The sequence below is a fragment of the Thalia democratica genome, chromosome 5 (assembly GCF_965202585.1).
Source record: "Thalia democratica chromosome 5, ktThaDemo2.hap1.1, whole genome shotgun sequence".
Lineage (NCBI taxonomy): Eukaryota > Metazoa > Chordata > Thaliacea > Salpida > Salpidae > Thalia > Thalia democratica.
In genome coordinates this window covers 76,752,782-76,770,515 of record NC_139169.1, presented here as the reverse complement: position 1 = coordinate 76,770,515, position 17,734 = coordinate 76,752,782, and the positions used below count along the sequence as shown (strand labels likewise).

At 25.3% G+C, this 17,734-nt stretch overlaps 1 protein-coding gene across 1 annotated transcript in view; it reads left to right on the top strand.

Moving 5' to 3' along the window:
- Positions 1 to 16,532: 16,532 nt before the first annotated feature.
- LOC145836993 (dynein regulatory complex subunit 10-like) overlaps positions 16,533 to 17,734 on the top strand; it is a 28,704-nt gene continuing 27,502 nt past the window's right edge. The window contains exon 1 of the mRNA XM_082944760.1: positions 16,533 to 16,669. Within this exon, the coding sequence (XP_082800886.1) occupies positions 16,570 to 16,669 (100 nt within the window). The 5' untranslated portion in view covers positions 16,533 to 16,569. The remainder of the gene's footprint in view (positions 16,670 to 17,734) is intronic.

Sequence of the window (17,734 nt, the reverse complement as noted above, 5' to 3'; positions counted from 1 at the left end):
GACCTAAAAATAACTTAATTATAATTTTTTTAATTATAAGTATATTTGTATTGAACTTTGCACGGTTTGTAATTATTTATAAAAACAACAATCATAAGTATAAACTTGGTTTGCTGATAGCGTTTTTGCTGCCCGTAAAGTAAAAAAAAAAACAAAGCAGAGTTTTGTTATTAATTGTTAAAGTACCATGGTGGCCACTAAACCTTGAATCCTGGAAAAACCTGGAACTTGAAAATTTAGGCTAAAAAAACCTGGAATTTGGGAAAATAGAAGGAAAAAAACTGGAAAAACATGTTTAATTTTTACATGTTGAACATTAATTTTAATTTAACACCAAAAATATTTCATATAAATGAAAATTTTTTGTTATCATCAATTTTTTTATTAAAATACACATTTTAAGTAGCCTTACAGAATCTTTTAATGTTGTTATACTCCTAAACACAGTTTTACCTTAAACTTAACTTGAAACTTAAAATAGATCCAAAAACATGTACTTTCAAAAACCTGGAAGAGATTTCTCAAAAACCAGGTGGCCACGTACACAATATTTATTTACATCATTATTAAAAATTATCAATCTTTAGCTAAAATGTTTTTAATATAATAAAAAAAACATTTGTTTTGATTTTTTGACGGATTTTCTGTTCTGGTATTTAAAGTCCTATGACGTAAAATTTGATATTTATTTGTTTGCTCGCATCTTTATCGGTTTGAATTATTAAAGTTTAAATACTCTTGAGTAAAAATTTCGAATAAATATTTGTTTCGAAATAAATTATTATTTTTATGCCTCAAAATATATATTAATGAAATATTCCCATTCCCACGTTGTGATCTTGTTTAAGAGTTTTCATTTAAAAATTACTTAGTTATTTAATCAATTAATTCATCGCAGTTAGTTTTAATAAAGTGTTTACTTATATTAGTTTTTGATTTTATAAAACTTTAATACCTTCAAAAATTTTTTATAAATACTGTCAATGAGTATTTTAAAATCGCCGTAGCTCGAAAAAATTGTGATTAAACTGCGGAAAATAACAAAGTTAGTAAAGTGTTTTAAAATCGCCAAGGCTTGCTTGTTTGTTTTAAATTTAAGATATTTCGCCTCAAATAAGGTAACTTGTTTCAAAAATATATTAAAAATAAATATTCGCATGCTCTAACTTCTGTTTAAATAACTGAAATGAATAACTTTTTGAATAACTGTTTGAATGAAAAACTAGTTTCAAATTTTTCCAATTGTCAAAAAAATTGTTTTACTTAAAAATTTAATCTTCACAGGTCGGAAGTGTTTTTACCTCCAGCAGAATTGTCGCCACAGCCAGCGTGCCGTCCAAATGCGGCTATTTCAACCCAGAGGTTAGAGTGTGAAAATTAAAAGAAAAACAGAAACTAGATTTTAATTTGCTATCGGCATGAATCTAAGCTGCCCGCTTGTAGACAGTTATCTATTTTTTTGCATTTATCTTCTCAAAGTGTTTTAACGCTTTTTGAAATTAACTTCCATAGCTTTTGGATTAACTGTTTCATTTAACTGTTTGTTTCTTTTATTTTTGGTGCTTTGACTAATAAACGTGTTAGGCTAGACACTTTAAGGGCGCTTTGTTTTTTAGGTTAAGAATTTTTTTTTTGCAAAATGTTATTAAAATAATAAAACTATACTCCATCTCAATTGATTAATTTAATGTTTTACAGTTTTTTTCACTCCTTTGTCAATGAGTTATTTTTAGTTTGTAAATATAAACAAACTGAATAATAAAAATGCATCGTAATTTCGTGAGTAATTGTTTTTTAAAACTTATTTTAACTTGGGCTTCAACTATTGCTAGTTTTAAATTATATTATTTTTAATGTTTTTCAACTAGTTTACAAAGGTTAAATAATTTGTTGTATGAAACTCGTTTCTTTTAAATTCTTTTGAATGTTAAGAAATTAGTTTAGTTCATTTTGCCAAAATAGAAAATTGTTTGAAACTAATTGTTTGATATACTAATAATTTTACATGTTTTTATTTTAAAAATCATAACCAAACTGAAAATAAATTTTTAAAAGCTCGCATGTCGTTTTTTATTATTAAGTTTTGTGATATTACTAATATTTAAAAGTACCTTTTAATAGTTATATTATTTAAAGTTTTCCCAGAATGGTACTATCAGTAATTGAAACAAGCAAAATAATTTTTTAATGGTTTTTAAACTGTGTATAAACTTTTGTTGGGAAGCATTTAGACAAGTATGAAATTAATTACTACACAATAAGGTTTATTATTTCTTTATAAAAAGAAGCAATTAGTGACCGTTATTTTAGTGCACCGTTATTTTGTGCATCCTTAATTTAGTTACCATTAGTTTAGTGCACCCTTATTTTAGTGCAACATTAATTTAGTACGCCATTAATTTAGTACACCATTAATTTAGGGCACCCTTAGTGCTTATACTTCGTACAAAATTTTAGTGTTTTTCAAAGGGTGCTAGAAAAGGGTTATTTTGAGAAATAAGCTTTTTTTTCGAGGAATTTATAAATATTTAAACTCTTTTTGCAAGTAGTAATAACCAAAGGTGAGTGTACAAAATGTTTTTGAAACATGTTAAATTACATAACTACAATTATTTCCTTGACAGGTATTGCTATAACTTAAGTGCTAAAGTAAATTGAATATAAATTTGCCTCTGTGCTATTAAGTTAACATCTACGTAATAATGACAACAAAAACTTTTTGGACCTACAGTACTTTTCAATTTATAAGGCAATTTAAATGCTTTTTATTGTTTATTATAAAATAATTTATTTTAAAGCGACACCCACGGTCTAAAGAACACAATAGATGTTTCCGTTTTTAATTGTGACAAAAGCATATGTTTTCTCAATGCTTTAATTTAATGAAATCATCTTGAAACTCTAGTTTGATTTCCTAATTTAATTTGTTTAATCACTATATGCATCTATTGTGAATTTTACTGTTTCCATTTTAATAACATAAAGTTTTAAAAGATACATTTAAAGTTGTTTTTAGAATCACATTTTAAAGAGTTTTAACAAGTAAAATAAAAAACATCTTGTTTGTTTTTTAATTTTTTACAGTTAAATAAAATTCCAAAAACTTTATTGAGATGAAAATTATTAAGAAAAGTTCGAAATGTCAGGAGTTTAACAGGGTTACCAAAAAACCTGCAATCCTGGAAGAACCTGGAGTTTGAGAAATTTTGAAAAAACCTGGAATTCTGAACTATAACTGCTGAAAAACCTGGAATTTTGATAAATAATACTTAAAACCTGGAATTTTCAGCAAACTTTACATGTTTAGTAATAAGATTTAAATTTGACACCAAAAATATATCGTATATATAAAATTTATTGTCATGATCAATTTTTTTATTTATTTAAAAATCACAGCTAAAGTAGCTTTAAAATACGTTTCTAATGTTTTTATACTATTTAACACAGTGTTTCACCTTAAACTTAGTTTTTAACTAAAAGTAGACCCTAAAGTTTGTAATTTAAAAAACCTGGAAGAAATTTTGAAAACCTGGAGAAAATTTGCCCAAAAAAATTTGGGTTTCACCAAGTTTACGTAAAAAATACACAAAACTATTATTTTTTTAGTAAATAATTATACTAATATATTTTAGGATCTGTCATATTTAAAATTTTAACTTAACAAGCAAAGTTTTTTTTATATTTAAACTAAGTATATGATTTGTATTTATGACCTGTTATTTTTTTAATTTGTTCTTTATTTAAAATTAAAGAACAAAAAACTACTGGTATTTTTATGAAAAAAAGTTATAATTAAACATAAAGTTTTTATAAAGAAGCCATACAAGTCTAAAAATAGTAAATTGATGAGAAAATAAAAAATATAAGTTTTTTTTCAGCATATGAGTGACAACCTTTTAATCTTTAGTATATTTTATATTTAAAAGTAGATAGTATTGTCTTTTTTTAAAACTCAAACAACGGAAAATCATGGAATTTGAAAGTTAATGCAAATAAACCTGGAGTTGGAATTGATTTTTTTTTACAAGTCTAACCACGAAAATTAAACTTTATTTGTAATTGTGAACCAGAAAAGTATGTAGTTTAATACTTTAAAAAAAAGCGTCTATGTGTAAACATAAACATACGTTTTTAAAATTAAGTTTTTTAAAGTCGCCAAAATATCAATTTTTTTTACTTGCTATATTTACAAGAGCTAACTTTTTTTTTAACTTGCTTACAATAAGAACCAACAAGTATAAGAATTGCAAAGCAAAAAAAAAACACATTGAAAATAATGTAAAACAAGTTTTTATGTAATACAATCTCGTTGAAAACTAGTGATTGTTACCAACATATTAAGCTGATGATTGGTAGTAAAACTAGAAAGTAATTTTCTGAGTAAATTACATTTAGATAACTTTTTTTCTTATTAGATTAGTACTTTCCGCAAAGGCATAATGTACTAATTTAATGTGGCTGATGTTTTAAACAATGAAGTATTAAAACAGAAATAGTTTTTACACAAAAAAATACTTTCAAAAAATTAAGTTAATGTACATTCAAAAGAAAAATTGAAATTAGGGAATACCGTCAACTGTTTGTTACAAGTAAACGTAAACTTCACAACTGACTGTTTTTAATTAGGTGTGTAAGTTGTACATTTATGATTTAGGATTAGCTTTTACTCTTTTCACTTACGCCATAAAATTGTTAGCCGACTTACCGGTTTTCATTTCGTTCGATGAAACTAAATTAAATAAATCAAGTAAATAAAGCAGAAGTAAAAGAACCAATATTCTGATGTTTTAACAGCAAATTAAGTTTCAAAGTTTATTATTTTAAAAAAACATGTTTTTGCAACTTTGATAAAAAAAGATATCCCATTTAAATAAAGTTTAAAATGATCTTAAGAAAAAATTCTATAATAGTAATATCTTTAGCATAAACTAAGTTATTAACTATAATAAGTTCTTTGGTCTTACTTTGTTATGTTTCTAGTAGTCAATTTTTTCTACTAAAACCTTTTCTTGCTTCTGATATTGCTATTTATTCTTGCTGGTCAATAATCTTGCTTGATAAAAAAACTTGTTCGTAAATAAACTGCTTTGAAAGTATAAACTTTTAGTACATGGGATAACAAAAGTTAAAAATATTGATTTGATTGGAAATCAATGAACAAATTAAAAAAAAAGAAGTTCTTCTTGCTTACCAGAATTGTTTTGTGATAATTATAAATTTGAGTATATGTAAAAAATTGAAAATATTTTGGATAAGTTATACAATGTAGCTTTTTGTAATCTTATTCACATGAATTTTAATAGAAAACTTGAATGTAATTTTTTAATATCTATTTTTAATTGAACAAAACACTTTACGAATCAGTTTTTTCCAGTTTTGTTTGAAAAAAAAAACTATTCTAGGCTAATTTTATATCTAAGAAAAACTCAAATAATTTACAGCTCGGCGCTTCTCCAAGTGAGGAAAGTTGTAGCGTTCAACCTAAAGAATCAGGTTGCATTCCAGATGCAGACTCTACGGATGTTCGAGCTTGCTTCAAGAAGATGAGCCCGCTTGTCAGCGAACAAGCTTCTTCAAATCCCAACACCGTGTACCTCGCAAACAAAAGGAAGATCAACAAAGACGCGAACCAAACCGGCAAGTCCATGAGGTTGTCGCCACCACCGGAGCAACAGGATAATGCTTTGAACGAGATCTACGGCCTGCGAAAGTGTTCGGCGGTGAAACAGTGGCTGAACAGTTCGGAAGAAAAAGATGCGAGCAGTTGTGAGAGTTTGAAAGACAGCGCGGTTTCAAACAACATCGGAGTAGAAGGATGTTCTACTAAAGACGTAAACTTCAACAGTTCGTTTGAATCACAACATAGAAAGACCATGGAGAAATCGTTTTCGGAAAGCTCCTTGCGAGACTCGAAGCGCTTGTCCGAAATGACTGACCGTTCAAGAGGGAACCAAGTCGCTGAGGAAGTTGAAAATTTTATGAACTGGGAAAGCGCGGGAAAAAGAGGAGACGAACCGCGGGTGAGCGAGAAGACTCGAAGCGAGTTTGTGCTCAAAGAGGACAACGAGAGACTGTGCAAGGAGTTCGAAAACAAACTGAAGCAGAACGGAGAAAGCGCGGGAAGAAATTGCGACGAACCGCGAGAAAACGAAAAGCTGAACATGGACTTGTCCGAGGACAGCAGCGGAGAAAGCGCGGGTAAAACTAGAAAAGAAGCGCGGGAAAGGCCGAATGCGGACTTTATGGACTTGTTCAAAGATGGCAACGCGCTTTTGTACGAAAACGCTGACAAACTGATGAGCTTCCAAGAGCACCTTCTCAAGTATCCGGGGATCTACGACAAAAACAGCAACCCGACCGCGGAGTGCACTCTATCCTACGTGGAAATCAACCAGTAGGCAACGGACGAGTTTGAGATGAAAGAGTAATAATAAAAAAGTAGTTTGATGATTTTAACTGTTCTGTTTGAATTGTATGTGTAGCCGACTTAAATATATCAACATTTTCTTTTGCCTCAACGAGTTTCATATGCTGTTAAAAGTTCAGTAATTTCTTCATTTTCTTTTTAAAACAAGTTAAAAGCATAAGTTTAAGAAAGAAATTTGCTTTCTCTTTTCTCTTGTACAACGCATTCCTTGCAGAATTTTGAGATTATCATATCATAAAAAACGACTTTTTTTTACAATAACTTCTACACATTTTCCACCCAAAGTCTTGAACAGCATATTCAGCTAATACCAGTTGAAATTTAAATAAGTTATTTCTAGAATTTGATTCAAAACAAATCTATAATCATTTTCAACCCGGAGTTTAGCTGTATATTTTTTCTAATTGAAAGCATAGAAAGTTTCAAAGTTTTTGTATGCCTGTATAACTATTGTCAAAACTTGATTATTTTCGGCTCAAATTTCATACACAGTCCTTGAAGTTTAAATGGAATTAAATAACTAACGACTACTGTTTACTCTAAGAAATTACATAAACTTAATAAGAAAAAATTAAGTGATTCGTTTAAAAGTTAAACTTAATATTTTATGTCTCAGTTGAATTAAATCGAGCAAAAGTTGATGTTAAGAATATTATTTTGAAGATTATTTTTAAGTTAATGCATTTAAAGTTTAAATTTTACTTGAAAATTTAGATAAAAAACGATACTGCGAAATTTCTTACATATTTAAGATTATTTTCTTTCAAACTTTATTTTTAGCTGCTGTTATAATTCCATTTACTACAAGTTAAATTTTACTGTTTTACATTCAATATTCAGTGTGTATAACAGTAACCTCATAGATTAGTTTTAAATGAAAAATATTGTTCGATTTAATTTTACTCGGGTTCGTTCATTTTATGCTATTGATTTATTTCGTGTTTTTAAAGAATGCATTTATTTCTATTACCATAAGTAACTATGTACGTAATTTATTTTGTGTAAGATATGTTGCCTTAACCTAAATATTCTGTACTTTAATATTTATTAATAATAATAATATAATAATATGTATTTTAGAGAATAGGACAATAGAAGATTTTATGCAGAAAATTATAGCATCTTTTTCCATATTTACTTTTTAGCTTTTTGCTTTTTATTCAGAAACTTGTTAAATAGTTTTTTAGTTCTACGATACAGCAAATTTTTGATTTAAATATATATTTGTAGAGTTCCAAGTTAAGATTTTTATTACTGTTTAAAGTAAAATACTGTTTTAGATTTTTACTGTATTTGATTATTATCATACTTCTTAAAAAAAATAAATATGCAAACAGATAGAGTTTTTCTTCAATGTTTAAAGAAGCTTATAAAAAAAAAATAAAATAACAGCTTACTATTTTTTCAGTTTAGAAAATAGTTTATTAGGATTGTATTACTTTTCTTGTATTCTTTGTTTTACTCAAATACTAGCTTATAACGCTCAATTTTCTTTCTATGTCTTCAAAATATATGAATTGATATTAAACTTTATATCCCAAGCGAAGAGTGCGCTTAAATTATGTAATTGATTTTAACCACTGTAGAAAAAAAATCAATTTAATTCTTAAGTATAAAATGGTAAACATAAAAATGGTAATTATTTTCAGCATCTTTAGTTGACTTATTAGTTAGATAAAATAAAATAATATTGGTTAGCTATAAGGTAAAATAAATTTGCTGAAGCTGATAATTAACTAATTATTCTTATCTAAATATTAAAAACAAATTTAGACCGTGTAATACTTACTAATGTAATCTAGTTTAAATACTTTTTTCAAATATATAGCACCAAATTTTTTACACATAAAACATGTAAAACAATTTAAAATATGCCAAATTTTGGATTTTTTTGTTAAAGTGTTTTATTAAAAAAATTAAAACTTAAACTTCTAGCTATAAGTTTATTAAGATAAAATCAAGTTTCTTTTAAGTAAATAATTTAAGTAAAAAAAAACTATTAAGTTATAAAAATAAATATATTATGCTAGTTGTAAATTTAACATTTTACTTTAGGGTTTACTAAGCTTATTTTCATAAGCCCCCTTTGAAGAATATTATAAACCAATCTCTTCCGTTTCTTAGAAATCACCCCTTTAATAGTTAATTATTCATGTAATTTTTACCACCTAACAAATTAATTCCCCTTAACAGAGAAAAAGTTGCCCCTAAGAGGGAATTGACAATTTTGGGAAACCTTATGATATCTATAGTAGTATATAGTAAGCTTTAGGATTTAAAAAAATATGTTATTATAGATTAATTTGAATTTCTTAAAATAATACATAAAAATAAAGATATCTTAAATTTTATTTGAGTTACTTTGTAATTTAAAAATACGGCTTCTTATTTTACTTCTAAAAATATGTTCCGTAACGTTGTAACAATTTTTTGTGTTTCAAAAAAAAAAACAGCATTTATTTTTGTAATTAACTTATGTAAAAAACTCATGTAATAAAAGGTTTTAAGTTGAGGTGATGAAACTTTTAGATGTCTATGAACATAACTTAATGTATATTATTAAAAGTTATGTATTAAAAACTAATTTACTTGGTTTTAATGTTTAAATTCAAAAACAGAAACTCTGTTACTTATGCTATTAATAAAAGTTAATCAAAGATCTGGAGTCTTTTGGCAGCAACAAACAATTTTAAAGTTTTTAAATCCACAAGCTTCATTTAACGATAAGTTTTAATAATATACAGAGGGTACAACTTTGAAAATTGTTATTTTTGTTAAGTCAGCATAGTTGTAATAGGTGAAGCTAAACACTTTTGAGTGCGTTACAAAGAAGAGTGTACTCAAGAAAAAAAACTGTAATTGTATCCTTAAAATTCACAATAGTTACTACCAAACCTTCATAGTTTTAATTTGTTTTTCAAAATTTAAATAATTTTATTTGATTTACAAGCGGTTGTAAAAATAAAAAAGTCCGAAGTATAAATTTTTATTCTTTTTACATTTAATAGTTTTTTTTTAGTTATTCAGTTTTACAAAATGTCAACAATAAGATTGATAAATACTTATTGGTTATAGTATTAACAAAGAGAATAACTTATCAAAACTTTACAAGCTTATGCAAATGGTAATTTAAATAGCATAAAAACTTTTATACCAACTATTTTATTCTGCATATTCGAATTAAAAAAAAAACACTTAAGAAACTCAGCTAAACTAAATTTAAAGTAAATGATGTATAACATTTAAATATTTAAAAAAATTACTTGAATCAAACGCAACAAGACAAACGATCTGAGTAATTTAGAATTTGAAAATTAAATTCTAAATTTTTGGGTCAGTTTTCTTGTTATGTTATTACACCTCGAGTAGAAATGTTTGGTTATTAGATCAAAGTTAGACCTTAAAATATGAGGTTTTGTAAAACAAGTAAGCTTTTTTTATTTTTCATACCTAAAATACCCCTTTATCAATAGTTTCGATTTTTTTACATAGCATTTAATTTACGATTAAAGTTTATAGTGTTAAATACTTTTTTGGATTTTTTATACTTAATGAATTTTTATTAATAAAGTACTTGATAAATAAAGTTTAAATACATCTACAAAAATAAAATCTGTAAGGTGTTTTCTACTTTTTGTTTAATGTAAAAAAACTATTAATTTTATATTTATGTAAGTTTAAAGAAACTTACCTTGTATTGACTATAAATAAACTATGTTTTTGTTACAAATGGTTTTCATTCTATAACTCAAAACTATTAAGTAATGTTAGTGGTATTTTGTAAATAAAAATTAGAAGGCTATCTGTAAATAAAAAATAAACATAAAGGAAACTATTTTTTGTCAAACGTTTTATGTTAGAATGATAAAAGAGTCAACTTTAATGTTTAAAAAATAAGTATTTTGAAAGAATATCAATTTAGTATTCCCTTCTACTTCCAAGTTTTAACTTGCAACAGGTATAAGTTTTTATAATTTTATAAATTTTTTAATTTTACTTCAAAAAATGTTGTGAAACTTGAAAAGAAAGTAATAAAAAGTTGAAAAATAAAACCAAAAAAAAAAAAAACTGCAATAACCAAAATTATAGTACTGTTACTACAAAACTTTACTTCATATAGTTTGTGCTTTATAATTTTTTTGTAGTTCTTTTCACACAGTATATAACGACAACAAACTGTAAATGTCATAAACAGCATTGTTTTAAAGTATTGTACTATATTTTTGTTATTATCGTTTGCCTTATCAATTCCGATTAAAATGATAACAAGTTAAACAAAATAAAAACAGCAAAAGATTCTTTAACGCGAGCTTTATAAAACAAAAAAAAAGAAGAATATTGACCAACTTAACTGTTGACTATAAGTACAATAGTTATGATTTAAACATTAAAAAGTTGCTCTTTTTCTTACTGGTAGACTTCATTAAAGAACACTATTTTAAACTTTTTAAATGAAATACAAAAAGTTATTTATTAAAAAAAGCAGCTTTGTTAGAATATTGTTAATTTTGATAATTAAAAAGTTGTTGCAATGATTGCTTAAGAGTGTAAAAGCTTTTCAAAAGACATTTTGAAAACTTGTTTAATTAACTTGTGAATATTCTGCTGTGAACCATAAAGAGTAAACAAAAATCAATTGTATTCAATCACACGGTTAATTCCTTTTTCAGTCTATAGGCTGTAGTCAGGATATTTTCTTAAAATAAAATTTTATGTTTCTAGTCTTGACAAGTTAAGTGAAAAAGTAAAAAATTTTTAGATATGCTAGATTTAAAGAAGCATGAAACTCCAATTTCAAACTAATTTACAACTAGCTACAAAATACAGCCAAGCGACACTTATGTTCGAGACGAACATTAAAATACATGTAAATGTGCAATTATTACAGGTTGTTAAAAATGTCAGTGCATATTGAATGCCCCTCAAGTCCTTACACACAAATTTTGTTTTAAAAAATATTAGTCGTTTCCTTACATGAAACAAACAGAAATTTTTTTAAAATTATTTCTAAAATAGAGTAAAAGTTGGACTAATGTTTATTGAACGACAAAAAATCAACAAACATTTTTTCTAAAGAAAGAGTGCACAAAAAAACTTTTCGGTTACCATTTGTTTACAATCGTTTTGCTACAAACTAAAATTTATAGATGTATTATTGAAATAATTGAAACATTTAAATGATAAAAAAAAATATGTGTAATAGCTCGTACAAAACTTTATAAGTATGTGGTGTACGACTCCTTAGACCAAACTTTTTAAGCGCTTTTCTTTTTTGTCGTTCAGTTAACAACATATAGAAACGTTCTACATCTAGGCGCTTTTCACCCAAAAAAAAAGTGAACACAAATAAAACAGAAAAAAAGTTTTTCTATCTAAAACTTACAACTACCTACAAAATTTTATATTTACTTATTACTCCTGGTCTAGTACTGCTTAATATAGTTTTGTTCAAAAAAGTACTTTTAGATGGACTTGTACAGTTTACTTTATGTAACTGCGGTTCGTGAATTTTTCTAAATATAATGCGAATTATAATTGGCTGATGTGCCGAGCGAGCCGACCCTTGTCTTATCTTGAAAATGACAAAGTTAAAAAAATCTAGATAAAAAGAGAAAAGTCATTAGTTACAAAAAAAAAAGCAAGTTATTTAACCCTACTATGAGACATGATTTTAAACACCTTTTTGTTATGTTTTTGTAAAGTAATCAAAATTTATAGAATTGTTTAAGTATTGTTTTGTTGTACTTAAAAATATATTGCATTTTGAAATAATACTTTAAAAGATAATGAAAGGTTGTTTCATACACCAAGTTTTCAGACCAAACTTTATGAATGCTTAATTGTCGTTAACCAATTGTAAAACTGTTATTGTACTCAAAATATTTCATTAGGTTATTGAAATTTTACGACATGTATCTTTTGACGCAAATGGTGTAATATTTTTATGACAAACATGAAGTTTTGAAAATTTCGTTGATCACAATATAGTAAAATAAAGCAATATAGTAAAGATAATATAACTTTAATTTTATTTTAAGTTTTAAAGTTTCAGACAAATGGAGTTGAAATTAACTTGTTAGAAAGATTTTATGAGCTACTAATTTTATTATAAATAACTTTGTTTAGTTTTTTGCAGAGCAATCACTCTTAGTCTCAAATTGACGCCTAGTAAATAAAAACTAAAAATACAAGTTAATAATGGAAATTGCTTAAAATTATAGAAATATATTACGTTTGGTTTTGTGAATTTTTTTGAATAATTTTTTAGAGAACTGTACTAAAAGCTTTTTATTTTAACTTTAGCCTACGTTTTTAAAACTAAAAATGCAAAACTTCCTGAACTTGAGGAAAAACGCGCAAGTTACAAAATATCCGCTTGAGGCTAAAAAAGTTTCTATAGAGATTTTAAAAACATAAGGTAAAATTTAAAAAGTATGTACATATTTAAAAATAATATATAATTTAAAGTATTTAACTATTTTACAAACTTTGTCTTTAATGTACTTTTTCAAATTTTTGGAAAAAGTTAAATGGTTAAGAAAATAGTGTAGTAAACTAGTATTTCATTTGTTTTGAAATATATACTTTTTTGTTTTAATACTAACAAAACATCTAAAGCATTGAGAAATATTCATTTTTTACTTGTTTATCTAAAAATAAAAATTACTTGTATTCAACCAGATTTCTGCATATCTATCAGTGTAGTTTTAAGTTTTAAAAACATTAAAAATATCATTTCAAAAGAGTTAGGTTGTTTGAAAATATTTAAAAATATTAAAATAATAAATAATTATGTTAGAAGTGCCAAGTTAAATAAAATTACACATGATGTAACACACTTGCTTTTTCCCAGAATAAGTTTGTGTTGCAAAGGGCAAAATTTGAGACTAGTTTTTTTTACCATTAAGAAAATATAAGTATAATTTATTTATTTTGAGTTCATAAAATATTATAAAAACAAGGTTTTAAAGTGTTTTATAAATAGTTTGTAATTGAACGACAGTTTGTAATTTTAAAAGATCTTAGAAAATTTTAACTTTTTAGATTCTTTGAAAAGCTTAGTTAAGTTTAATATAAATATATATATTTAGAATAAAATATAAATAAGCTAAGATCACAGCAAATATACACAAAATATTTTTGAGTTTAATTTGCATTCATACAATTTGTTTTAAGTAACAGTAGCTAATCCACATAAGCAGCTAAAAATTAATGCTATTAAAGATTGAAATAACTGTGAAAAAAAAACAAAACAAAACAAATGGTTTCTATTTTACTTTGTTATAAGTTTTTTTTATTTTTAATAATCTGTTTCAACAGACTTTTCTTAATTTTACAAGGAACATTTTGAGATGTTTATCTCAAAAAGCGTAGATTTTAATGATTTTTTTTTATTTGCTGTGTTAGATTTCTTCTCACATAATGGATCTATAATACTCTCTGACCTTAACTGGCTACATCTCAAAAATTATTTTTATTTTTAAAAATCTATAAAAATCAACTTGTAATTTAATGAAAGTTCATTAAAATGAAATCAAGTTGGAAAAAAGTGATTAACTCCCCTATGCCTTTAATTGATTTTTTAATGGTGTACTTTGAGTTCTTTAACTTTGATCAAGTACATCTAAAAAGCCATTTTCATTTTTTTAACCAAGAAAATGTAACTGATAGCCTGATTGAGATCTCAAAATAAAGACCAGCTTGTAAAAACTTTCTTACCTCCCAATGTCTTTAATTTAATTAGAGCTGTGATATTTTAAAAAAATATTTTTTTTCAATTCTTATTAATAAAAACCCTAACAGAATTTAATATTTAACCTTATTTTAAATATTCTCTTTGATTTGTTTTGAAAACATGTTTATGATTTTTTAAATGTGTACTGTAAATAAAGTTTTATAGTTCAGACAAAAGTAATTTCAGTTTATGTTTAATTTTATGAATCTAAATATATAACTTTTTTTGGTAAAAATTCTATTACAGTTGTAAATATTTAGATGGTAAAATAAAGTAACAAGGGGGTAGAAGGGGGCCATAGGGGGGGGGGTAGAAGCCATTTTTTGACCAAAAATAGCATATATACTTATATTATAGTAAATTTCATAATCTTTCAGATGCTTTTTTTAGACTTTAAAAATATTAAGTAACTTTTTTTTTATGACCGGTTATATAAAGGGTTGTCTTTATAAAGGGTATATAAAGGGTAACTTTAAAGCCGTTTTTCTCAAGTTTTTAAAAACGGGCTTTAAAATCTATCTTCTCCTTCAATCAATCTTCAATCAAGCAATCTTCTTCAAACTTTCACAGTCTATTCTTTATACAATAAAAAAAAAACGTTATTTGTGACTTTAAAAAATTTCAAGTAAAAATACCTTTTTTTTGAAAAAAAAAAAAAAAAATTGATAAAAAATCACTTTTTATGTCATAAAATTTTTATTTTCTAAATTTATTAAAATTTACAAATAACGTTTTTTTCTTATAATGTAAGAAACATTTCCTGAAAATTTGAAGAAGATTGCTTAAAAAATGAAGGAGGAGATAGATTTTGAATGCATTAGTCTTTTTTCGCCGTTTTAGTTTTTCCTTCCCCATAAGGAACCTGTTATGCGGCTTGACTTTGGCCGGTCATATCTCAAAAACTAATTCCAATTTTTAAAAACGGTAAAAAGCAACTTGAAGCTTAGTAAAAACTCTATAAAATAAGATCAACTTGTAAAAAACATGGCCTTAAGGCCATAGGGGGAGGGGGTCTAACACTTTTTTTTCACGAAAAATAATTTTTAGTAGTTTAAACATCAGACTTTTTTTAATAATTTTTAATGAATAAATGAACACTCAAATTTTTTCTTTCCAATATATTTTGTCAAATTCTCTTCAGGGAAATTACAATTGAAACAATACAATAAACACAACAAGTATATATACAAAAATTTTACAAATTAAATAACTAATCGATTAAGTAAATTTAAATGTAATCAACAACATTTAATCAACTAAAACTTTAAAAATCAACACAAAATGGTTTTAACTAAAAAAGGCTAAAGTGTAGTCAAATTCTTTCTTTTTACATAAATTTGGTTTATTTAAATGTATTAAAATGGCTTCAAGTCTAATTAATTCCAATGTATTTGAATATTATTGCATTACACTGAAATTAGATAATGCAAACTTTTTTCCAAAACTTGGATACTTCACAAGGTGTTCTGCTATTGCAGATTTTTTTTTAATAATTTTGCTTTTTATATGAAAGCTTCAAATACAAACTACAAGCCAGTTTTTATAGAATTCAAAAATATTATTTAAGTTTTGAGATATCTTATTTTTTGTAAAAAGTTTCTGGTACAAACTTACAGACCGCAAATTTTTTGGGGTCAATTTTCTCAGAAAATTAAAAAATCGCTAAAAGTCTATCTCATCCTTCATTTTTCAAGCAATGTTCTTCAAATTTTCAGTAAATGTTCCTTACATTATTAGAGAAAAATGTTACTAATAAATTTTATTAATTTCAAAAAACCAAGAATTTTATGACAAAAATTTAAAATTAAAAAACTAATAAAAAGGTATATTTACTTAAAATTTTTGAAAGTCTAAAGTAACGTTTATTAGTAATGTATAAAGATTGAACTGTAAGAATTTGAAGAAGGTTGCTTGAAAATTGTAGGAAGAGATAGATTTTAAATAAAATAGTCTTTTTTTTCTGTTTTAGTTTTCCCTTCCCATAGGTCATATCTCAAAAAATAATTTGAGTTTTTTAAAACAATAAAAAGCAACTTGGACCTTAATAAAAACTCTTTAGAATAAGATCAACTTGTAAAAAACATGGTCCACCACCCTATGGCCTTAATATAATAAAGAAGTATTAGAATAAAAAACTTTAATGTAAAAACTTGCTCTTTTTGTTTTATTTTAAGGTTTTAACAGTTAAAAAAAGTTAAATATTTTTTAATTTTTTAAGAAACATTGCAAAAAGCTCTTTTTAAGTATATAAAAAATTGTATTTGATTTTATTTAATTTGTTTGTTTATTTTATATTTAGTGTGTTGTAATTTTATCAAACCTTAAATAAAACAAAGCTTTTTTAGTTGTGTGTAAAATGTATTTCAGAACACTTGTTTGACTGTATATATATATTGATACAAATAAGATGACAGAAGTAGCATCGAGACCAAACATGGCTGCCCACAGCATCCATTCCAACAGCACAATTAAAAGTAGGGTTCCTTCGAGCATTCACCACAAGGAAGGTGGGTATTATTTTTTTAAATGATAAAAGTTTTGAATCAAAGTAACTTATGATAATTTCAAACAATTTTAAAGCTGAAGTTAGTAACCATAACGGAGTTAGTTACACTTTTTTTTTTGCAAAATGAAAACTATACATGTTTTTTTTTTCTGAATTTAGAAAGCTTGTAATAATCACAAGAGGCTTTGGCATCAAGCTTGATGCAAATATGCTGCACTTCAATTTCCTCAAAAGAGTATACCTTTATTTTTAAAAATTATCAAAGTAGTTTTAGTATTCTATAACTAACAGCAAAACTTCTTTTACTGAAATATTAATTATAAGTGTTATTTAAGAAAATTTAAGAGCTTTGTATCAAGCTCCGTCCTTTGTAAAAATTTTTTGAATTCAAGTTACTTGAAATAATTTGAAACATTTTGGTGAGCAGCAAATTAAAACTATTTATAAAGAAAGTTTTTTTTTAAACTGTCAGCAACGTGTGTTTGAATTGAAAATGATTTTGAGTATCAGTTTCAGTTTATTTCAAACAGTTTGAAAAGCTGTCAGCCACTATTTTTCTCAAAAACGATTTAAGTTTAATTTATGTCACAGTTTTTATTTCATAAAAAGAAAATATTTTAATAAATTTCCATGCTGTGAGTTTGTTTTAACTTTTATGATAACAGAACAAAGTTTTTGATTCTGTGATTGGTTATATAACTTTTTATAGTTTGTTTTATATAGAAGGAATTAAAAACCTTTGTTAATTAATAATTAAATAAATAAAAGTAAGTATTTTAATTTTGATATGCAAGATATATAACTTTATGATTTAGTTTTAATACCTTTCAGTTTTTTTGTTTAAACTCAGTATTAGTTGTTTATAAATTTTGTGAAGTTTTTAGATTATTTAATGTAAGTGCTTGGCAAAAAAGAGAAATTTTCTATACTAGTAAGCTTACAATGTATATCACATGATTTCTATATATAAATCAAAAATTAAATTATTTTTTTTTACTGTAGACTTGGTACTTGCTAATTATTTAACAAAATATATTGATTTATTCTACAGCAGGTAGCGATTACA